Below are 23,621 nucleotides of genomic sequence, written 5' to 3'. Positions count from 1 at the left end.
TTGCAGGGTCCCTTCACCAGAGCCCCCACTGAAGACTCCTCCCTTGTCGCGGGGGTGGGGGTGGGAATGACCCCTCACTGTCTCTGGGTGACCTCCATCCACTGCCCAGCCTGGCACAGGCCGAAGCAGGGGAGGAGCTCAGACGGCAGGTCGGATGGAGATGAAGAACATCTGGAGTTGGAACCACACATCTGGTCGCGGAGCTAGCCTGCGCCGCTTCACCAACACCACCCCCGCCCCGCTCCCCAGTCACTTCCTGTCCAGGAGCTGTAGTCAGTGTTGTTTTAACCCCTTCTGGGACCGTACAAGGGCTCAGAAGAGCTAGGGCAGGCTTGGAGGAGGGGGTAGGTGATGGGGGACGAAGACCCGGTACCCACATCCTCAATAAAGTTGCGTCCTAGGCCAAGAGGAGCGGTGGTTCTTAAGCGCGTGCGAAGAACCAGGTGGTGGGAGTGATCTGGAGCGCGGGCGAGGTCGGGAGGGCGGGCTAGAGGGCTCCCTTCCCCACCCCCCACCCCGCTCCGGCCCAGGCCCCAGGCGCTCCGCGTCCCCTCCCACGCGCCCGTCGCGGGTCCTACCGAAACTCGGCGGGCTCGCGGTGTCGAGACGCCCCTCGCGGGGGCCCCGAGGAGCCAGACCGAGCGGGAGGGCCCGGAGGTCCGGGAAGAGGGGGAAAGGGGGAAATTCGAGAAACAAGTCTCTCGGGGAGAACCAGACAAACCGGGTTCGGGCAGGGCGGGCGCAGCCTCCAGGGCGGGGCCGGGTCTGGGGCCCCGGGAGTAGGGGGCGGGCCCTCGGGCAGGAGAGGGCGCTCCGCCTCGGCCGCTCGGGACTGAGGTGGGGGTAGGGAGCCCCGCGGCCCGTGCACTCCGGCTCCGCCGGGCTCCTCGTGACGCGGCACCCGGGCTCCGGCACCGACGGGAGTCCCGCCCCCGAGGCGGGAGCTCCGCCCTCGGCCCCGCCCAGGCCGGAGCCCCAAATTCCAGCGGGGTACGGAGAGGTGGAGTAGGGCCAGGTGTGCAGGGGAGGTAAGAGAGAGCCGCTCCGGCGGGAGAGGAGCGGGGCGCCCGGGCGCAGGGAGGCCGGGAGCCGCCCGGGGTCCCGAAGCCTCGGCTTGGGCAGCCTCAGCGCCGGTTGGGGGCGGCCCCACGCGGCCCCGCCCCTCCGGGCCGGTGCCCGCCCCCCCGGGCGCCCCGCCCCCTCCTTCCCCGCAGCCCTCACCCCCCGCCCCGGCTCCTCAACACAAACTTTCCGTCCCGCTCGCTCCCTCCTCCGCGCCCGGCGCCTCCCGCTCCAGCCCGGCTCATTCCGCACATTCCGGCCAGCCCCCTCCCCACGACCCCCCTTCCCCGGCCCCCCTCTACTCCCTCGGGCCCGGCGGAGCCGCTCGGCCGGAGCGCCCCCCCGAGATCGGACCAGGTAAGCCAGGCGGACGCCGGGAGGAGGCCCCGCTGGGAGAGGTGGTTTGGTTGGTTGGTTCGGGGGGGGTGGCGCACTCGAGGGGGGCTGCTTCCCAGAGCTATTGTCCAGCCTGAGCCGGAGCCCCGGATCTGGGTGCCGGGAAGTTAAGAGGGAAGAGGGGAAAAAGCTCTCCGGGAAGCCCCGCCCACCCCCTACCCCCCCGCGACCCTGACGAGTTGGTAGGGGGAGGTAGGGGAGCCGGGAACTTGGTCCCAGTGCCGTCGTCTGTACCAACGTGCGCGTTTGGGATGTCGAGGTCGGGGTCTGGGGGTCCGCACTGTATGGGGGACCTGCCACCGCGGAGGTCCTAGCCGGAGCGCACAGTCCCGGGCCCCACCGCCCTTTGGACTCCCGGCTCACGCTCTCTTGGAGCCCGCCCGGCCCCAGCTCCACGCAGGCCTCGCGCCCGGCCTCCCGTCGCCCAGGCCGGCTCCTAAGCGAGGTGCCCGCAGCCGTGCCCGATTGTGGAGGGTGTCTGGGAGCAAAGCTGCGCGTCCTGGGCCTGTGCCGCCTGAGAGGCAGGGACTTAAGTTCCCTCCAGTTCTGTCTCCTGTGTTGGGGTGGAGGTTTGGTGTTCCAGCCCTGAGCTCTGTGCGCCTGGCTCCAAAGGGGATTGGATTTGGGGCCTTCTCTTCGCCACACTTCCTCAGGACTCTTATTTAGACTTGAGAGGGTTTGAAGGCGTCTTGTTCCCTCTAACCTAACCCCCTATCACCACCCCCACCATTGTCTGTCATGCCCTTTTCTCCTGCCTGGGGAGAGAAGGCCCTGAGTGCCTGTCTGCATCTGGTTTCTAGCCTAGCCAGGCCCTGGGGCAGTGTCATTGAGACCCCACTGTGTCACTTTTCCGGAAGAGGGGCCCTGATCCAGGGCTGAGAGAGTCTTTCTGGAAAGAGGGAATAAGGCCTTGGGGGAGCGCTTCTCAGGGGGCACCTCCCTCTGTGTCTTTCCTCTCTTCAGGTAGAGGCAGAACCAGGTCAGGCCTGGACTTGTAGTGCAGGGGATGAGGGTGGGGGCTGGACACAGCTCAGAGGGGCTGGTGCCCATGGCGGCTCTGGGTATCCAGTCTCCTGTGGCCTGATTCTGTGTACACATGTTCCACCCCAGTGCCAGGGGCCAGGATGCCTCCTTGACCTGAATACTGGGGACAGCCTGGGGCCAGGAGGGAAGTCTGAAGTCACCAAAAGTTGGAAATTTGGGGGAATTAAGCCCTCCTCCCTTCCAGATTCTTGTAACTCCTTTTCCAAGACCTTCCCTGGGGGTGGGGCGCCACCACAGGACCTGGTTCTGTAGTCTTCTGGATCCCTGCTCATCCTGTGGGCAGGTGATGGACAGATGTCTTTTCTCAGATTAGGCTATATATATATATACATATATACACACACACACACATACACACACATATGAAGGATGACTTCAGGGAGAGGCTGGGATCCAGTGGGAGTCTCAACTTCTTGGGCCTTTCCCCACCCCCCAGGGAGGGAACAGTAATTAATGCTAATTAACGCATTTGGGTTGGGGAATGGCTGAGGAGGATGGTCAGTGATTGGCTGGACAGAGCCCTGTGTATGTGTGTGTGTGTGTGTGTGTGTCCGTGTGTGTGTGTGTCCGTGTGTATGTCCATGTCCGTGTCCTTCCTGGGCCCTACTCCCACCCTCACCCTCAGGTTTGCAGACCCTGGTACATTTTTCCAGTTGGGGAGATACTAAAACAAGAATGAGACATCTCAACAGAGGTCAAGAAATAAGAGCTCTGGTCCCAGATGGCCTTTAACAAGCTGTACCATCCTGGTGGGCCTCACTTTCGCTGCTTGGAATCATTGACTTCTCAGGTCCCTTTTCTCTGAGCTCCTCACTGAGTCTGTCCTAGTCAGTAGACCTTCTGTCTCCTCCCATTATGGAATCTGAGCCTGGTGGGGTCTGGAGAGGTGAGTGGGTGACCCAGTGGTCTAAGGAAGAAGGTGAGAACTAGCCCAGGGTGACTGGGTGGCAGCTAAGCCAAGTGAGAGTGGTTGAAAAGGTTGTGGGCAGTGGGCATCCAGGGGCAGCGTGGCCAGGTAGAGTTGGGGGATCTGCCATCAGAAGTGGTGGTGGGGTCTGACAAGGCTGAGCAGGGTAGATGGTGTTCAGAGGCCAACTGGATGGCTCACAACCCTTCTGCCCAACTCCTAGACCCCGCTAGGGGCTCAGGGTGGAAGATGGAAGGGAGCAAAAGCCCTCATTCCTACCTATCTCCTCTCTCAGGGAGAGGAGCTGAGGACAGACAGTGGGGGCGGGAGCTGGCGGTGCCAGGCCCCAGGGAGCTGGGGAGCCAAGAGAGCTCTGAATGCTGTAATTCTCTGTGGGGGTGGCCAGGAGTCGCAGTATCTTCTTTCCATGTGGGGTCTGTAGAAGCTGTGGGTTCCAAGGGGTGGCCTTGGGGAGCCAGGTCTCCACAGGCCTCTGGGGCATCCCTGGGGGCCATGGCGGGAGCTTCTTTGGTCAGAGCCAGGGGTGCAGATCAGCAGATCACACTTGGGCCCTTCCCAGGGGCCTGGCCCTACTCCCCTTCTTCCTGCCAGCCTAGGGTTGTCTGCAGGGGAGGTACTGCCCTCTGGGGAGGACATTGGAGAGGAGGGGGCTCAGGGTCCCACAGGAGGCTGGGAGCAGGGGCCAGAGAATCCTGTCACTCTGTGAATCCCCAAAGTCTCAGCCCCTGAGGTTTCCTAGAGTGCTGATTGCTTCCTGTACTCCCTGCCAGGCCCAAAAGGACAGGAAGTGATAGAGGGAAATGAGAGTGCAACTGTGTGCGACAATGGTTGTGTGAGAGAAACTGAGTGGGACACTCTGTGGGTGACACTGTGTGGAGGGTGGATGCGCACATGAGGGAGCAGGTAAAGCCTGTGTGTGTGTGTGTGTGTGTGTATGTGTGAGAGTGAGACAGCATGTGAGGGAAACTGGATGTCACATTGTCTGTGACTTTGCCACATTCACGTGTGTGAGAGAAGCTGAGATGTCCTCTGTGTGTGACTGATCTGCAGGTAGAGGAGAGGGACTGTGAATGACATTCTCACTGCGTGACTGTCTCTGCATGTGTGTGAGAGGGGCTGTGGGAGGACATTCTCCGTGTGTGAGGGGCCATCCCACGGGAGGTGGTTATGAAAGAAAATGCTCAACCAACAGTGTGAGCCTGTGGGATACTGGGTGGGATTCTGATGCTCCACTTGTGTGAGGGACCCTGCGATCGTGTGATGCTGTGTGTGTCCAAAGCAGAATGAGTGGCATTCTCTGTGATGTATGATGCTAGGTGTGTGTGAACAGCAAATGAGATGACCACTGGTTTGTAGAAACTGACAGTCTGTGTGACTATATGTGACACCATGTATGAGAATAATTGTGACAGTTATGGTACATGTGTGCGTGTGTAAGGGAGAGACCATTGTGACACAGTGGACTATACCCAACACAGCACAGGAGTGCTGAGAAGCTGGGGTATAAGCTGAATGTGAAATCAAGTGTGTGGGTGAGACTGAGCACGAGAAAGAAACTCTGCACTGATGGGGCTGTTTGGGAGAGAAACTGTGGGGTGTGACTGCGACCATCTTTGTGGGTGGTCACCATCTGAGGTTGTTTGGGACAGTGTGGGTGACATCCTTCAGGACTGTGGCCTACATGGCATGGGATACCGTGTGTGATGAGTTTGGGGGCTTGTGACCCCCCCATGCATGTGGCGTCCATGTGGAGGACCGAAAAAAAGAAAATTTTAAAAACAAAGAAGGACTGTATCGCTGAATTGTGCACTTAAAAATGGTTAAAATGGTAAAATTTTTATTATGTATATTTTATCACAATTTAAAAATTTTTTTAAAACCAGAAGGGAGAGAGATGCAGGTGACAGAATGTGTGAGAGAGAGAGGAGGGACCGAGGGAAAGCCTGTGCGTTCATAGACAACACTGACTCCCATGAGAGGTAGCAGCCCAGTGGGTGACCCAGAGCCCAAGGGGCCAGGGCACAGGCAGGCTGAGGCAGGGCCCCCTGACACATCCATTGATAAGTGTGAAATCCATTTTTCCAAGTCACCCAGTGGCTGCATCCCTGCCCGCTCCAGTCTGGGTACCTGGCCTTCACCGCAGTGGGACAAGATGAAGAGATAGGATAGAGTCTCAGAGTTGGGGTACAGAGAGGTCTGGGAACTGGGCCCCTTCTCTCTGCAGGAGGTTTGAGGGCTCTGATTCTCTGCCCTCCCTCCTATACTACTGAGGGGGTGGTGACAGTGAGGATGAGCGGTAGAGAAGGAGGCCTGGGGGGCTACCTTGCCTCCCTCTGCAGCCTGAGAAGCCTGTGCCCCAGTAGTAGGGGTGGGTGGGTGCAGAGAGGCTTGATTCCCAAATTGTAAGCACGTTAATAAGCGGGGGAGAGGAGGGGAGCCCCCCCCCCCGCACCTCCCTCCTAGTGAGCTTTGCAAATTACTTCCTCCTGTAAAAATCTCGACCCTGCTCCACAGAAGAGGGTACTCCCTCCCCAGGCTGGCAGGGTGTGGCCATTTGGCAGGGTCTCCCTCCAGGGTCCTTGGGCTGGAGGTGGGGGAGGCAGGCACCATCCCCATCCCGCCCGCCCTGCTCTCCCACTCTCCCGTCCCAACCAGAGCGCCGCCACTTCTAGGGTGGGAGCCTCTGGCAGCTGGAGAACAGCTGGCCCCACTGTGGGGGTGGGTGGGGAGGAAGGAGGGAAAGGCAGGGGGGCGGGAAGGCTCCCTTAGCCCTTAACTGCTCTCCGTATCCTCAACCCCCTGGCTGGTCAGCCCAGCCCAGGTTTGGGGGCAGGGCATTCAGGACGGAAACTGCTGATTTCACTAATCTTCCCACATTTTGAGCGATGTTCTCACTGCACACTGCAAGAGTGGACAGCTGCTGCCACTAGACCCATGGTCACCCGGCTCAGTTTGTCCTCCCAGTGGGCCTGGTGCAGGGGGAGAGGAGGAGGGGTCGCGGACACCTGCCTTGCCTTGTGCCTTGTCAGAATCCCCCACCAAGCAGCCGCTTTGGGGAAGCCAGGGTTCAATCCTTTCCCTCTCCTCCCCACCCGCCACCTTGAAAAGGAAAGAGAAGGCTGAATGGTCCAGAGGCTGCGGGGGCCATGGGGGTGGAGGTCAGGGGCCTCTGCAGCCTGGGCTCCGGCCTCCTTCCCTGGAGCTGTCCGGCCAGTTATTCCAGCAGGTCTGGCCCCAGGGAGGGGAGTGGGCAGCAAGGTGCCCCTTATCTCCCTTCGGGCCCCAAAGCCTGCTCACCCAGACTCCTAGCTCCCACCCCACCACCACCCAGAGGCACCTTCTGACCTGGGAAGGCCCTGGAAGAGGGGAAGCGGGTGTGGCTGGTCAAATAGAGGGTAAAGGCAGAGAGAGACCACAGGAGGTCCGCTGGCTGTCGTAATCACAGGGAAGTGGGCAGGCCTCTGAGAGGGGTGGAGAGCAGATGCGACAGGAATGGAGATATCCTGGATGTGTCCCTGTTGTGGCCAACAGCCCCCAGCGGTGGCTCCCTGGTCACTCCCTCCCCTCTAGGTCTGCCCTGGCCCTGGGTCTTTTTGTCCTTGGCTCACACATGCAAGCGCACTTGCTCTCCCTGTGTGCCTCTCTCTGTCTCTCTGTCTCTCTCCTTGTCTCTCTTCTGTCTCTCTCTCTTCCCCACCCCCGACTCTTGATCCTCCTTCTGTTTTTTCCCTCCCTCCCTGCCTGACTGTATCTCGGTTTATTATCTTTCCCCTTCCTGCCCCTTTACCAAACCCTTCAGCTGTGTGTCTCCATCTCTCTCCATCTTGATCTGCCTTTCTGTCTTTCTGCATCTCTGTGGGTCATAGTCACTCTCTCCCTCTGCCCCCTCTGCCCCACTGTCTGTCAACCCGACTCTCTCCAGCACTCTACCTGTTCCAACTGTCTGTCTCTCTGGATCTCACTCCAAGGTTTCCTCTCTAGGTCTCTCTCTCTCTCTCTTTTTTTTTTTTTTTTTTTTGTCTCTCACTCTCTGTGATTCTCCTGTCTCTGTTGTCTGTTTTCTTGCCTATCTCCCCTACTCTTCACCCACCCCAGACACTCCCCACACCTGTCCCCCTTCCTCTCCTGTCAGTCTCAAGCTCCACCCCCTTTGCCCCTCCCTTGGGTCTTTCTCCCCCTTCTCCCACCCATCGTGGTGGCACAGCCCAGCAATGCAGAGGTTCTAGACACCTGGGCCAGCATCAACAAGCATCTGGGGTGCTCTCACCCTCCCAACCCTTCTCCGTAAAGGGCAGATAAGATCCTGAGCTGGCCTGGGGCCCTCTCACCCCGGGCAGCCTCCTCCACCACGCCCACATTTGCCTCAGTCCAGCCCTGCAGCTGTCTGAGAAGCCCGGCGCCTCCTCCCTCCCCCTGGGTTGGGTCCCAGTGGTTTGGGTTCTAAGGAGAGGAGGGGGCACACAGGAGTGTGTCCTCATCCTGTGGCAGTAACTCTGGAAAGACCAGAGCAGCCAGTTCAGACTCACCAAGCTGACCCCTCCTGAGTGAAGCGGGAGGACGGAAATCCCAGTGCAGCCCCAGCCTGGCGCAGCTGCCCGCCTGCCATTGCCCACAGGTGTGCCTCGGCCTCGGGGTACTAGTATTCTCACTGGAGTATCCGCCTAGGCACCCACACAGCATACCTGAACACATGTGCTCCTGTGCGTGGCTGTGTGGGGTGGGGGTCACCTGCGGGTCCCTGTGTTGGTGCGTCTGCCCACAGGGGTGTTCCTAGAAAGTGAGTCTTGCATGTGCCTGTGAGCCAGCAGAAGGGACAAGGGACAGAAGGGATGGAAGCGACGGTGGTCCTGCTTCTCTCCTTGACTCGTCCTTGCGGCCAACCCCTGGGCTCCCCTCCCCCTCACCAGCTGCCAGCGGCCGGCCAGGGGCCGCCGCCCCGCCCCCCCCCAGTCTGTCCCAGCTCCCAAGCACTGCTGTGTTCGCCATATTTGGCCACAGTGCTCCTGCGGGGGGCGGGGCGGGGCTGACATCACCCCAAGAAGGGGGGGCCACTGCCTGGATGAGGGGAGGCGGGCAGAGACTTGGGGGAGGCAGGAAAGTTGCTTTGAAAAGTCTGGGGCTGCCAGGGCCCCCCATGCGCCGGGCTCTTGCTGCTCTGAGGGAGGCCTCGGGAAAGGCTTTGGGGGGAAATGGGTTGAGGACTCCATCAGGAGGGGTCTTAGCTCATTGTAGCCCCTCTTCTGCCTCCCCTCTGGCAGTGTCAGACCTAGGGGGAGGCCCTGCATCCCAACTACCTCAATGTAGAAGCCATTGGGTCCCCCAGAGTCCCTGCTCCAGCTTTTATACAAGAACTTGGCCTCAGGAATTGAGGAGGTGATGGGGTTAGGGGTGAGTGGAGGAGTGCAGCCCCTCCGACTGGTCAGGGGCATGGCTTCCTCTCTCCCTGGCTGCCCTCTGGTGTGCTGGTCTCGGAAGCCTCACAGGATGGGCTACAGCAGTGTGGGGTCCTTGGAGCTGCTACAGCCACTTGGACTGAGGGGAACCCCCTGCTCTGGACCCCAGTGGGCTGACTCAGGGCGGTTGCGGTGACAGCTGGGCCTCCTTTCTCAATACAGGTGGTGGGGCTTCTGACCTTGGTTAAGAGACTGAAGCTGATTGCCTGGGTTCAGAACTCAGTTCTAGCACTTAATAGCTGTGAGTCCTTAGGCAAGTTGCTTAACCTCTCTGTTCCTTCTATGAAGTAGAAATAATAATAGTATTTACCTCATAGGTTATTGTGAGGATTAAATGAGTCAATGTGTGTAAAATCCCAGAATAGTGCCATCCATATGGCAGTTACTGTCATTCGTAGTAAAACTCCATATCCATCTGACATCCAGGCCCCCAGGCCCTCCCCACCCTGTGCCACTAGCAACCCCTTTCAAGCCTTCCAAAGCAAATAGGTGGCCCCCGCAGGTGGACCCCCACCCATTCGGCAGGACCTGGAATTCATGTCTGAGGGGAAGGAAGTCTTTTCCCTGGCTTCTGAGGGGGTCCCCCACTCTCCACCCTGTTCCCTTCTTTCCGTGTAGCCCAGAGCAAAGTCCCACCTAGCCACCTGGGGCTCTGCAGCTCCCAGGACCCTGATACACATGGGTATGCGGTTCTGAGGCTGAAGGGGGTCAGGGGTGAGCCTTAGGGTTGTGTGTGTTGGGGGACACCAGCTGGGTGTGGTCTACATTAATAATCCAGCCTGGCGTGTGCAGGGAACTCAGACTTTAGAGAGCTGTGGCCCATCCACGATGTGGGCCAAGGCAGAGGCGGGCATGTGGGTGGTTTATGGGCTGCTGTTGGGCCAGGAGGTGCGGGAACAGGAAATAAGATGGAGGAGCGGGTGGGGTTGAGCAAGGCTGTTGACCAGGCACCTTCTCAGCTGCTCCTTTACCAGCCAGCATTGCTCCCTTCTTGAGATTCCTGGAGAGTTCCTGCCCCACGTTTAGTAGGTTCCTTGGGAAGGTTCTTGTGAGTCATCTTTTGGGGAAGGCAAAATCGTACCCTTCCTGGGTCTGGGACCCTTCTCACCCCACAGCCGGTTGGTCCTCAGCAGGGTTACACTGATGCTGGAGGGAGGAGGGGTCCCTGGTTGGGGACCCTGATGACAAGCAGGAGGCGCTCCTCTGAGAGCTGCAGAAATGCTGGGCCCTGCCTGTCGTGTTCCTCCTTTCTGCTCATCATTGTGCAGCTGCATGGCCTTGTGAGCCTCTGTTTTCCTCATCTGAATAATGGGCATCATTCTTTGTCTCTCTGCCTTAGTTTTGAGGATTGCATGAGCATGAAAATGCTTTTTCCCCACAGAAGTGCTGTGCAGGTATAAGGCATTGTTATTGTTGCTATTGCTCACCACCAGTACTGTCTTGAGTGTGATGAGCCACCACACACTGTGGTGGCACTTTGTTTTGATCTCATTAAATTTTAACCCCTACAACCTCACGGAAACCCGTCCTTCGATTTACAAACCAAGACTCAGAAAGGTGAAGTAGCTCATCCAAGGTCACACAGCACTGACTAAACATAATCTCTGGTTGCCTCCACCCAACCCTGGAGCACAAGCCCTCTGGGGTGGGTGATTGCTGTGGTCTGGGTGGACCCTGGCCCTAACCCATCTGCATCTGCCCTCCACTTCAGGCTCAGGCTGCCCAGTGGGCTCAGGCCCAGAGCCCAGAGCAACCAGCACAATAGCGTCCAACAGCTGGAATGCCAGCAGCAGCCCCGGGGAGGCCCGGGAGGATGGGCCCGAGGGCCTGGACAAGGGGCTGGACAACGATGCGGAGGGTGTTTGGAGCCCGGACATCGAACAGAGCTTCCAGGAGGCCCTGGCCATCTACCCACCCTGCGGCCGCCGCAAGATCATCCTGTCAGATGAGGGCAAGATGTACGGTGCGTGTGGGGAGGCACAGGGACTCGGACTGGACTTGGGAGGCGGCCTGGCCCTCTCCGGCCCCTCCCCCTACTCTCTGCCCCCTCACCCAACCGGTTTGGCGAAGTCCTGTGAGGCCGCCAGCCCTCCTCTTGCGGGCGAGTCTGGGCGTGCAAGCCTGTGTGTCTGGATCCTCCTCATAAACAGGCCTGGCTTGCCCCCTCCACCAGCACGCAGCCACACGACACCCCGACTGCTCCTCCTCTCCTCGCCCCTGCTGGCCTGAGGTTTCAGGGTGACTCAGTGGGCCCAGGAAACTGGGTCAGTCCAGTGCACTCTAGGCTGGGCCTGGGAGAGGGTCCCTCTCCTGGAGCATGTGGGGTGAGGCCTGGGATGGGAGTCCCAGCCCAGAGCAGGGTTTCCCACTGGCGAGTTCCCTCCAGTGTCTGGGGGCAGGGCGGGGCTGCAGGTGGTGGGGGGCCCACACTGTGATGGGCCTGCGCTGGGAAGGGGGCTGGAAAGATGAGGGGACGCCACTCCTCAAGCCCCCTTCCCAAGTCTCTTGCTCTCCTGGCCCCTCTTTGCCACCTTGCCACCTCCTGCCTCCAGAAAGGAGTGTCCTCCTCTGGTCCAGCCCTGAGCGGGCTCTCCCAGGGCTGCATTTTTGGGATAACTCAGCCCGTCTGGACTTGGCTCCTTGCCAGCTCCCTCCAACCCTCCCTGACAGCCTATGGCTGAGTGAGGCAAGCCCTCAGCCTGTCCCCTTCCACTGTCCATCCAGTACGGTGGTGATGGCTGGGAGCAGGAGGGAGACAGCTGGTAAGGCTGCCCCATGACCCTGGCCCCCACTCACTGTGCCACGCCCACCCCAGCACCAGAGCCCCATTTACAGGGCAGGCAGATGTTCCAGGGTGCCTTCCACAGGGCAGGGGCCGCCTGCCCCCACTGCTACCTCCCAGATCGCTGGGGCAGCCCCACAGGGTATTTTTAGACAGGGCGGAGGGAGAGGGGTGGAGAGGGGCAGGGAGGAAGGGAGGAGCAGTGGGGCTGGTTCTGTCATGGAAGAGGAATTTGGAGAATGTGGTGTTCTTGGGAGGCTACAGGGTTGGGGGGCAGGGGGCCTGAATTTGGGGGTGAGAGGTGTACACCCTAAGGATGCTGATACAGGCATCACCATGTGTCCCAAGCATCCCCTTTACGGGGCCAGCTTCTGGGTCCTCAGAGGGTCCTTGGTGCTAAGCAGAGCCCACCAACCCCAGGCTGACAGTCTGGGCTCTCTCTCATAGGGTGGGAGAGATACTGGTAATGAGTAACATGGGGGTGACAGGCTCAGGGACACAGTGATACATCCTGACACAGGCTGTCAGTGTAGGAGGCATGTTGGAGACCATTTCCTGTTTCCCCAGAGAAGGGAAGGGACTTGTCCAGGGTCTCCTTGTGGCAAGGCCAGCTGGACTGGAATCCAGTCCAGAACGCTCACAGACACACACAAGGACGTGTGCCGAGACTTCTGTCTCCTGAGGCAGGCCTCACACACACACGAACCCTTATGCTCAGAGGTTTGGAGCTGGTGATGGTGCAGGGAGGAAGGCAGCACCACCAGGGGCTAGGGGTGAGGGGCCCAGCTGTCCTGCCACCCTCCAGCCACAACTGCCCCTGTCTGTCTTGCCCAGAAACCTGTCAGGCCACCTGACACTGTTCCACCCTCCCTCCTCCTGCTGTACTGCCCCTCTCCCAACATGTAGCACCCCCTACCCTCCCAGGTCCTGGAGTAGTTCCCCATCGCCACCCTTCACTGGCCCTGCCTGTGCCCCTGGGCAGGTTGGAGTGAAGAGAAGGGAGAGGGAACAGACCAGCAATGTTTGGGGGAGGGGCCTGGTGTGATCTCCAGCTGGTGTGGGAGGGGGTCTCTAGCCACCAGCTCCCCTCTTTGCCCACTCCCCAGTTTTTTCTCTCACCCGAATCTAGGTCGAAATGAGTTGATCGCACGCTATATTAAATTGAGGACAGGGAAGACTCGGACGAGAAAACAGGTAAGAGATGATTTATGCTGCAGCCCCCTCTCCCAGTCCGCTCCCCTCCTCTCCAAGGTGGCTTTACACTCCCCCAAGCTGCCCCATCACTCTTCCCACTGTCTTAGAGAAAGGGGCACTGTTCCCTCTGACCACTCCTACCCCCACTCACCCCCCAGGCCTTTGGTTCAGTGACCACAGATAAGCCCCACTGGGCAGCCGTGGCAGTGCAACTGTGTGGTCATTTCCCTGAGTGGCCCCTTGACCAGTCAGGAAGACAGACAGTTGGACAGATGAGTGCAGAGCAGGGCTGCATGGCTGAGATAGGGTGTGTACTCTCTGACAAGCATCTAACCCAGACCAGGTAGGGGAAGGGAAGAGGGAGGGCTGGGAAGGCTTCCTGGGGGCAATGACACTCATGATGCATTTTTAAGAAGGAATAGGATTTAGCCAAGCAGAAAAATGGAGAGGATTCCCCCAGGATTAGGAAGATGGCTGTACAAATAATAATTGTGAACCCATACAAAGCCTAGTTTAATTTATTTAATCCTTGTAGCAACCTTCCAAAGTAGGTACAGTAATTATCTCCATTTTACAGGTGAGGAAACTGAGGCACAGGGAAGTTAAGTAACTTCCTAAGGTCACTCAGCTGGTAGGTGGCAGATACAGGATTCACCCCACTGGGCAGGAAAGAGCCTTCATTTAGCAGCATGGTGCGTGGAGGGAGGGGTGGGAAAAGCCAAAGGCAGTGAGAAATTTGGCCTGAGGCCTGAGGGACAGGTTTCCCTGGGGGCAGCTGGGGGCCATGGAAGAGAATAGATCAGGGAGTGGCTGTGGCAGCTGTCAAGGAATGTTGGCCCTGGGGCACCCGAGGCAGTGGATCAGAGAGGGCCAGGCGGAGGTCGGAGGTCACAGTGGTGGGTGAGGGTAGTGGGGGTAGGGATGGAAGAAACTGGTGACTCCAGAGATGATTGGGTGGCTTTCAGTCCGGGGAGGAAACCTGAAGGGAGCCATTAGGGCGGGATGCAGTGCATGTAGTTTCCCCGGGGAGAGGCAGGCTGGAGGCAGGTACCTGGAGAAGGGAGGCCAGCTCTGCCCTCAGCCCCCAAGCCTCCCTGTCTGGGTGGGGTTTGGACCTTGCACCCACCACCCCCACATCCCCACTGTGCATATGACAGCCCTGACCTGTCCCACTCCACTGTCTCAAAGGAAGGTCCTGTGTCCACCCACCCAGTGTGGGAGCAGAAACACTCCCTCATTGTTCAGGCCTTTATTAACCACTCCCCCTGAGCCAGCTCATGGACAGCATTTATTCACTTAGCAAATTACTGAGCTACTACTATGTTCTAGGCACTAGGGATACAGCAAGGAACCGGACAGACAAGGGCCCTGTTCCCTGGAGCCTGGGGCCATAGGAGGAATACTGACTGACCAGCCCCCAGGTTCAAATAGGGTTCAAATACCTGCTCCACTGCCTGTGGGAAGAGGGTATCTCACCTCCCAGCCGCTGTTCCCCAGCCTTCAGTTAGCTCTTAAGTAGGACGGGGTGAACACTAGAAGAATTGGCCGCTGCTGTTGCTGCTGTCATTACTACTGTTGTCAACAGAAAGCCATCCCAGGCACGGGAGTAGGGCACTCTCTCAGCTTGTCCCGCTTCACCCAAAAGATAGGTGTGGACAGGAACCTGTTTGTCAGGGGGAAGGGGCCGAGGGATCTTTGAGCGGGGCCCAGGAAGGGTAGCAGAGCCTCTTAATTCTGGGTCAGCATTATACCTGCTTCTGGCCGGGTATCCCGAGAAGCCTGGCTGTACCATGGATGAGGTTTTACAAACCAGCTAATGGTGAGCTCAGGATTTTAAAAACCTCTGGCCTTCATCATTTTGCAAGGGTAGCACTCTAACTTTATTCTTTCTTAGAACTCTGATGTCTAATGTCTCCTTAAAGGGGGATCCATCCTCTGGTTGTGAGGACAAGGCATGTGTTTATGTGTCTCAGGAGCAACCAGCTGACATGCAAGGTTTTTTGATTGTTTTTGTTTTACTTTCGGTTAAGAAAGAATCTCTTTTGGGGAGGGGTAGTTATGTTTATTTATTTATTATTGTTATTAATTTTTTTAATAGAGGTACCAGGGATTGAACCCAGGGCCTCGTGCATACTAAGCACTGCACTCTACCACAGATCTATAACCTCCCCCCTATTTCACTTTCGGTTAAAAAAATGCAGTTTTTGTTTTTTTACGGCTACATACCGAACTTAATAGCAAGAAAAATGCCTCCGTATTGAAAACACAGCTAAGTATTAGGATTAAGTCCCATGTGACTTTAGCTGTCGCAGATTTGACCATTTGGAGATGGTCCTCTGGGCTAAGTGTCCAGAAGAGTCCTGATAGCACAGCTTGGTGGGGGCCAGGTGGGCTCTGGAGCCAGGCCACCTGGGTTCAGCTGTGTGACCTTGGAGAAACTGCTTAACTTCTCCGTGCTTTGGTTTCATCATCTGTAAATTGCAAATAATATTAGTGCGGACTTCTTAGGGTTGCTGTAAAGGTCCAATGAGTTGGTACACACAAAGTGTCAGGAACAATGGTAGCTGTGCTCAGTAAACATCAGTTATTGTCCTGATGTGAGGTGATCAGGAATCTTGCTGGACGTCTGTCTGATTCCCATGCACCCTGAGGGCATGAGGAGCACCCACGTGGGCCCTAAGCAAGTATTCTGGGTGCGCCCAGCACCCCATACATAGTAACTTTTAGTCCATGATTGAAAAGAAAAAGAAACTGTTTCTTTGTGGAGATAAAAACAATCTGCAAAGAAAGCCAAGGCAGTTGCTGATAATCAAAGTGTGAAGCAGCTTGGAGGGTCCCTGTGTTCCCTCTGCCTGGTTTCATGGGGAAGGCTGACATTTCGGTTCTCTGAGGCTCAGGGTTAGATCCTTGACAATGTCGAGGGTCTGTGTGTAAGCCCATGGAGCACACATCCAGACCGTGACCAGCTCCAGTTTGCCAGGAGAGGGAGACATCAGGGAGGAGGAGCTGGAGAAGAAATGCAACTAAGGGCACCTACTGCATACGTATGTATAGTGTATACTGCCCTGTGCTAGTCTGAAGAGAAGGAAGCTGCTTGAGCAAAGCAAGAGTCAGACCAGGCCTAGGTTCATGGGCCAGCCCGCTGGACCTGGGCAGGAGGGGACACAAGGGAGATCGTTCATAAAGGCTGTGACCCTGCTGTGTCTCTGGTAGCTGGCAGGGGCACGATGGCCTTTGCTAGCTGCTGTGATGCCATTTAGGAGAAAAATTGTCTCCTCTGAGTTTACCAGTGAGAAAAAGTCACCCCTTTTTGGAAAAATATAGATGCTCTTCCTCTGTATTTTTTTTAACCAGTCATGTTTTATTGGGTGTTCACTCTCAAATAGGATATGAAAGGGTTCAGGGGTGCCAGGCAAAGGTCATGGTCAGGAACGCAGAGTGTGCCCTCTTTAGTGGTACTTGCTCAGTTTGAACTCCTTGTAAGAACAGCGGTTGAAAAACATGTAGGCTGCCAGCACCATGGAAAGCCCAGCGATCCCCCTTTCTTCACAGGGACGTACTTGTAACACTGGTACTAACCTCTTTGAAATGCTCCAGCAATGCCTTTAGGGGTGAAATCCCACATCATGTCCAGCATGACAGCTCCCCAATTTGACATCTCATCTTCCTTCAGTGGTACGACTGATGCCGCCTTGGATTCCCAGGTCTCTCTTCCTCCAGTTTAGATGCAGCCCTGTGTCAGGGCACATAGCTTGATCCAGAGCTTGGGCTGGATTTTAGCCCTGACTGGGCCAGGTGCTCTTATGCAGTAAACAACCTGGACAACTGTACACGGTGGTACAGTGGTAGGCTCTTGATCAAAATAGGGCCAAGAAGAGAGCAGAATTGGCAGTGCTGAGGGGTTTCTGCCCACAGGGGCCCCACAATTCCCCCCACTTACATTTGGTCCCAGAGATGAGGACTGGGATGCTCTTGGCCCATGGCTACCCCCAGGCTATGCCTCCTCACTATCTGTGTTTTCCTCTCTGGCCGGGCGCGGGGCGGCCCCTAGGTGTCCAGCCACATACAGGTTCTAGCTCGGAAGAAGGTGCGGGAGTACCAGGTTGGCATCAAGGTACGTCGGGAGCCTGACTGGGGCCTCCAGCCCATCCTTGGCCCCTCACCCACATCACCTCCACCACTGTCTGCATAGCTCAGGCCTCTGCCTTGGCTGGCTGTCCAGCCCAACTGTGCCTCTTTTCTGGATGAAGCTCTGTTCTTGCCTCTTCCTCTGCTCTTTCTGCTCTTTTTCTCTTTCTCTCTCTCTCTCTCTCTACAGGTCTCTAGCCACTTGCAGGTTCTAGCCAGGCGGAAATCACGGGAGATTCAGTCCAAGCTGAAGGTATGGGGTCCCCTGCCACTTGGCCTGGCCCTGCCCAGACCTGATGTTGCTCTCTGACCCCAGCCCGGGGCAGGGAACGGGCTGAGGAGCTAGAGGGGCAGCAGGACATGCGTCTCAGAAGTACAAGCGGCAGAAGCCCAAAGGCCACTTCAGGCCACAGCCCTTGGAGGATGAGTAGGAGCCCAAGGGGACAGCCAGCCCTACAGTGAGGGAGAGGAAGACCACCTGGGGCCACTAAGGCCCACCTCTCTGCTTCTCCGTTTTCCTTTTCTGCTTCCTCCTAATTGCTGCTTGCTAATTGCATGGGGACTTCAGGTGGGCAAGGAGGAGCCACTCGGGGTACTGGCTGGCAGGGCTGCCTTGGATGCTCAATCCTGGCTGCTCTGCGGCTGAGGACCTCAGGGTCTGGGATTCATGGCCTGAGCCCTCTTCTCCCTGCCCACAGCTGCCCAGCAGACTGGGCCGCCCACCCTGGCCCCATATCCATAGCACAGCTCCAATGGATGTGGACAAACCCAAGGCCCCTTCTTCCTCATCCTACCCTTTTCAGGGCACCCCTCACTGGCACGCATTCCCTCTGGGTGGCAGTGGGGCTGGGGGAGGAGCCACAGCTGCCTCTCATCTCCTTGGGTTCCCAGGAGCTGAGAGCTAGGTGGGCACTGAGAGCAGGCCCTCATTTGTGTCTCTAATAATGCATCCTCCCTCTCTTCCACAGGCCATGAACCTGGTAAGTACCACTGCCCCTCCGCGGTGGGGTGGGGAGTGATGGAGGGGAGAGAACCTAATATAGGATTTTCAAATTATGGGTTGAGAAATCAGCGTTATAGGCTTGGAAACAGCATTTAAAAAAAATGGATTATAGTGGTTCTCAAACTTTAGCAAGCATCAGAATCACCCGAAGGGCCTATCTGTGAAGACCAATTTCTCAGCCTCACCCTCAGAGTTTCAGATTTGGTGGGTCTGGGCTGGGGCCTGAGAATTTGACTTCTAACAAGCTTCTAGGTGATGCTGGTGCTATTGGTTCATGGACCACACTTTGAGAACCACTGATGAAACAGAAAATATGAGAGTGCCTGACACACAAAATAAGGGGGAGTATTTTGGTGTGTACTGGGTTATGGAATAAAATAAAATCTCTTACTCTGGACTGTGGTCAGATGGGTGATGTACACTTAGGAGACATGGCCTGGGAGGCAAGCCCTTGTCCTGTCTCTGGCCTGACCCAGACCTCATGTGGCTTTCCCTCTCCCAGGACCAGGTCTCCAAGGATAAAGCCCTCCAGAGCATGGCGTCTATGTCTTCCGCCCAGATTGTCTCTGCCAGCGTCCTACAGAACAAGTTCAGCCCACCCTCCCCTCTGCCCCAGGCCGTCTTCTCCACTTCCTCACGGGTACAGGGGTCCTGGGAGTTGGTGCTGGGGTGAGGGGTTGCCTTCAGGGCTGGGCTGGGTGGGGAACCTGGATACTGAGGGCCTGGGCTTTATCCCATCTCTGCAGTTCTGGAGCAGCCCCCCTCTCCTGGGACAGCAGCCTGGACCCTCTCAGGAGTGAGTATTGTGGCACGTCCTTCCCACACCCTCTTCTTCCCCTGGCAGCCACGCTGGACTTCCCCTCCTATCTGGGTCCTAGCAACAGCTGAGCACGGTCTTAATGCAAAAATAGAGAGTTGGAGAGCACCAGTAAAGAGAGCTAATGATCTGTCTTTTCATTCATATGTTCATTCAGCAGCCACTCGTCATCCATCCTTCCATTATTTTTCACTCAGTTAATCACTGAGTCAACCTCTCAGTCAACAAGTCAGGTAGTCAAGTATACTCAGCTCCTTCAACTCTGAGATGACTTTCTTCCTAAGACACACCCTCCATGTAATGAACAGCTCTGCAGGGTGGGGTTTGAAATGCTGCATTAAATGTGCACATCAATTGTGAGATGCAGCAGGACTTCATAAAAGTTAAAATGGAAAGAAAACAAAAAGCTGTGAGTTAGCAAGCCAACGTGCATTTCTGGGCCTTTGCAGAAAGGCTGGGTGGCTCCCTAGTAAGATCCCAAAGGAGATCCATGTGACTGGGCCAGGCAGAAGGTGGGAAAAGGGTGACCCTCTAACCAGCCCCTGCTCCTGTCTGCAGCGTCAAGCCCTTTGCACAGCCAGCCTACCCTGTCCAGCCACCCCTACCGCCGACGCTCAGCAGTAAGTTCCCCACATGAGGCAGCCGCCACCACTTCTCCCTCCATCCCTCGGCACCTGTGCCTCTGCTCAGACCAGCTGGGTTCCAACTGTGTGTGTGTGTGTATCTGTGTATGTGTGTCTGTGTGTGTGTCTGTGTGTCTGTGTGTCTGTGTGTGTGTAGTGGGAGGGGTCTGGAGGAGATTGAGACAGACCAGGAGTAGCCCCCTTACCTTTTACAGTGTTGGTTCCAGGACTGCTACAAGTACACACCACCATGATTATTACATTGATGTATGTATTTATATATATGTAACATTTAATTCCTTGTAAGGAAGTACACCGAAATCTTAAAGTTTTACTTGCTCTAGGTGTTGGGATTCTGAATCATTTTTTCAAAATTTTTTTATTGAAGTTGATTTACAATCTTAGTTTCAGGTGTACAGTAAGGTGATTCAGTTATATGGTTAATTTTCCCCTTTTTACTTGTCTGTATGCACACACATTAATAGTGACATGAGGAAAAATCCACTACTAGGGCCACCTCACACAGTGGTGCAGGTTGTGCACTGTACAAGGACACCTGGCAGGGGAGTCAAAATCCAGCCTGTATTCCTTCACAGAAGGGGCGCCATTTTCTAACTCGCAAAGGCACTGTGCAGGGGGGCAGCAACGTGTGCTGCCACGCCCACACCCATGCAGACAAGGGTCTATCTCCTCCTCCCAGGTTATGAGCCCCTGGCACCGCTCCCCTCAGCTGCTGCCTCTGTGCCTGTGTGGCAGGACCGCACCATTGCCTCCTCCCGACTGCGGCTCCTCGAGTACTCCGCCTTCATGGAGGTGCAGCGAGACCCTGACACGGTAATGTAGGGGGTGGAGGCGAGGGTCTGTGTGCTCGTGGAGAGACCCTGGAGGTGGTGATCCGGGCCATATCTCAGAGTCATGGGTTGGGAAGCCACAGGGCAGGTGTGTCCGGGTGCAGCCGCCCAGGCCCGCACACTTGGTGCTCTCCTGACCCTGTCCGGGGCCCTCCCCACAGTACAGCAAACACCTGTTTGTGCACATCGGCCAGACCAACCCCGCCTTCTCAGACCCACCCCTGGAGGCAGTGGACGTGCGTCAGATCTATGACAAGTTCCCGGAGAAGAAGGGGGGACTGAAGGAGCTCTATGAGAAGGGGCCCCCCAATGCCTTCTTCCTCGTCAAGTTCTGGGTGAGCTGCTCTGGTCACTCTGTTCCCAACAACCCCAACCCTGAGAAGTGCGGTACACCTGGGCCCACCCCACTAACTCCTGACCCTGCCCTCTCTCCGGGGGGCCTGTACAGGGCACAAGGTGGGAGATGGATCTCTGGGCGGGACCAGTGTGGCATTAGGGCGGGAAGCCTGCCTCAGCCTCCACCAGCACATGACACCATCCACCACCTCCTCCAGGCTGACCTCAACAGCACCATCCAAGAAGGCCCCGGAGCCTTCTATGGGGTCAGCTCCCAGTACAGCTCAGCTGACAGCATGACCATCAGTGTCTCCACCAAGGTGTGCTCCTTTGGCAAGCAGGTGGTGGAGAAGGTGGAGGTGAGTGGGGGCCCCGGGGTGGCCTGGTGGGGCTGGGAGTCGGCAGGCCAATTGATGCCTTCCCCGTGGCTCTCGGCAGACCGAGTACGCCAGGCTGGAGAACGGGCGCTTCGTGTACCGCATCCACCGCTCACCCATGTGTGAGTACATGATCAACTTCATCCACAAGCTGAAACACCTGCCCGAGAAGTACATGATGAACAGCGTCCTGGAGAACTTCACCATCCTGCAGGTGTGGGGCTGTGATGGTTGTGGGGGGTCACAGGGGGCCCTCAGTACAGGGGCCTAGAAGTGGGGGTAGCCAGACCCATGCTTCAGATGAGACTGAGGCCCAGAAAGGAGAAAGGTCTGCTCAGCCCCCACACTCCATGGCCCTGTGCCGCCTGACCTCTCGCGTCTTCCTGCCCGGCTCCCAGGTGGTCACAAGCCGGGACTCCCAGGAGACCCTGCTCGTCATTGCTTTCGTCTTTGAAGTCTCCACCAGTGAACACGGGGCCCAGCACCACGTCTACAAACTCGTCAAAGACTAGGGTGCTCTCTGCCCCCACCACCACGATTTACACACCTGCCTGGCACCCCCGGGTCCAGGATTGAGGACTCATCTGCCTGCCAGGTCTCAGGCCCAGGACCCAGGAGGCCTCCCCCCACCCCCAGCACACACACTCCCTGCCACTGTTCTGCGCTTTAATTGTGGGAGAAGAGAGGAGGGCTCAGCGGTGGAGCAGCCTGGCCGGGACGCTGAACCACCAGCCTGGAAAGTGGGAGGACCCCTTCTGGCTCAGGCGTGTGTGGCCACTGGCCCCTCAGGTGGGTGGGGGCAGAATGGAGACCCCTGGAAGGAGAGTGTCCACTTGGGGTTGGGTTGAGAAGAAGAGAGAGGCGCCCACCTCCCTGTGCTGGCCGTGTGCCGGGCCTGGTGCAGAACACTCAGACCCTGCAGGGCAAGGGCAGGTCTTGGTGTCTGGGCTGAGGGATCCGTCGGTGATGTGGGCAGAGCTGGAGTCCTCACCCAGGCAGCCTGTCCCTAGGGCCCAGGTTTACACTACCTCCCCTGAGTGGGGGCGGCCACAGGGTGTGGGAGGCAGGGTCTGCACTGAGGGGCTGGGGCCAGCTGGGTCGGGGACCCACTTCCTCCCAGAGCCCTGCCAGCCTGCCATCTGGCCAGGGGCTTCGGGAGACTCCTGTGCCAACCTCCAGGCTGCTCGGCCCAGATCTGGGCCCGAGCCCTGCAACTGGCAGCCCCCGAGAGGCTCCTGCGGGCAGGCCCAGGCTCAGGAACAGGCTAGAGGGTCAGGTAGGAAGATGGAGTCCCAGCCCCTGGGCAGACCAGTGGCCCAGGGACAAGGTAGCAGAAGGCTATGGTATTTTCTCCTAACTGGTGCACCCTCGCTGGGCACCATGCCCTTGTTTTCCCCACCTGCATCTCTCTGGCTGGAGCAACAGCTCCCCAGACCCAGTCTGGGACTGAAGGTTCACCCTTACCCTGCTGCCCATTCCCAACCCCCAGGGCCCTCAACCTCCAGCCTTGTCCTCCAGTCGCCTCTGGGTATTTATAAGTTTCATATGAAGTACTGTGCCCCTTCCCTTCCTCACCCTGCCCCTGAGCTTCCTGAAGGTCCTCACAGTTTGCATACCGCTCAGGCCACCTCCAAACCCAACCTAGGTTTTATAATGTATATTATATATATTTTGTGTATTTTTTAAATCCAGCTGTGATGGGTTATATCATAAATGTGGCGTGAGGCTGGGGCAGGAGCCCTCAAAGCCGGGCTCCTGCTCAAAAAAAAAAAATTAAAGTTATTTGTTTGTGGGTTAGTCATATGACCAGTTGTGTACCAGTTGTGGGACAGCTTTGGGGGGAAGGAGAGTATCCACTTGGGGTTGGGTTGAGAAGTCCTGATGTCACCCCACCTCACTCCGTCTCTGCTGGGGTCCACCAGTGCTCCCCACACTCAAAATAGGTATGATTCAAAGGTCCTGTGAAAACCTTGCCAGCTCGAACTTTCTCCTGCCCTGAGTGAGCACTGCAACGTGGCCAGTGCTGGTCTGAGCTCTTTAAGTTGCATTGCTTCTTTAAGTGAAGGCTTTAAGACTTGCCTCAGGTGACTTCAGTACCCTCATTAAAGCCCCACAGTCCTCAGTGACTGCTACTGTCTCTCTCCGCCCAGTCTTCCTTCTGCAAGGGAAGGGGCTGCCGGGAGGTGAGTGCCCGCCCAGGTGGAAGGCTGCTAGCTAGGGAAGCAGGACTCCAAACCTGCTCCTATCTGCTTGGGAAAACCTCTCCTGAGCCATCCTGTGCTCCCACAGCAGGGACCCCGGAGTAGGGAGTGGAGGAGTGTATCCTCAGTGGACATGCATTAATTATCAGAAATTCAAATTTAACTGGGCATCATGTATTTTTTTATTTTACTTTTAAAATTTTTTTGAGGGGGGAGGTAATTATTTATTTACTTAACGAATTGAACCCGGGACCTCATGCATGCTAAGCATGCACTCTACCAGTTGAGCTATACCCTCCCCCTGGCATTGTATATTTTCATTTGCTAAATCTGGCAACCCTACTCTAGAATCTAGCATCTTCTAGAGCATTCTCATCCAACCTCCAATTTGCAGATGGAGAAACAGATTGAAGTTAAATGCTCTCC

General features: G+C 57.0%; 1 protein-coding gene across 1 annotated transcript; it reads left to right on the top strand.

Annotated features, from left to right (window-relative positions):
- The first annotated feature begins 910 nt into the window (after positions 1-910).
- Positions 911-22,791, top strand: TEAD3 (TEA domain transcription factor 3). The gene is made up of 12 exons (XM_032462905.1): positions 911-1,419; positions 10,595-10,846; positions 12,795-12,859; positions 17,956-17,967; positions 18,493-18,630; positions 18,737-18,786; positions 19,366-19,427; positions 20,131-20,264; positions 20,443-20,616; positions 20,836-20,976; positions 21,056-21,208; positions 21,393-22,791. The coding sequence occupies exons 2-12, from the start codon at positions 10,840-10,842 to the stop codon at positions 21,504-21,506; spliced, it is 1,050 nt and encodes a 349-aa protein (XP_032318796.1). The 5' UTR covers positions 911-1,419; positions 10,595-10,839; the 3' UTR covers positions 21,507-22,791.
- Positions 22,792-23,621: the final 830 nt, after the last annotated feature.

Source organism: Camelus ferus, chromosome 20 (genome assembly GCF_009834535.1).
Source record: "Camelus ferus isolate YT-003-E chromosome 20, BCGSAC_Cfer_1.0, whole genome shotgun sequence".
In the NCBI taxonomy this organism is placed as follows: domain Eukaryota; kingdom Metazoa; phylum Chordata; class Mammalia; order Artiodactyla; family Camelidae; genus Camelus; species Camelus ferus.
This window is presented reverse-complemented; position numbering and strand designations above follow the sequence as displayed.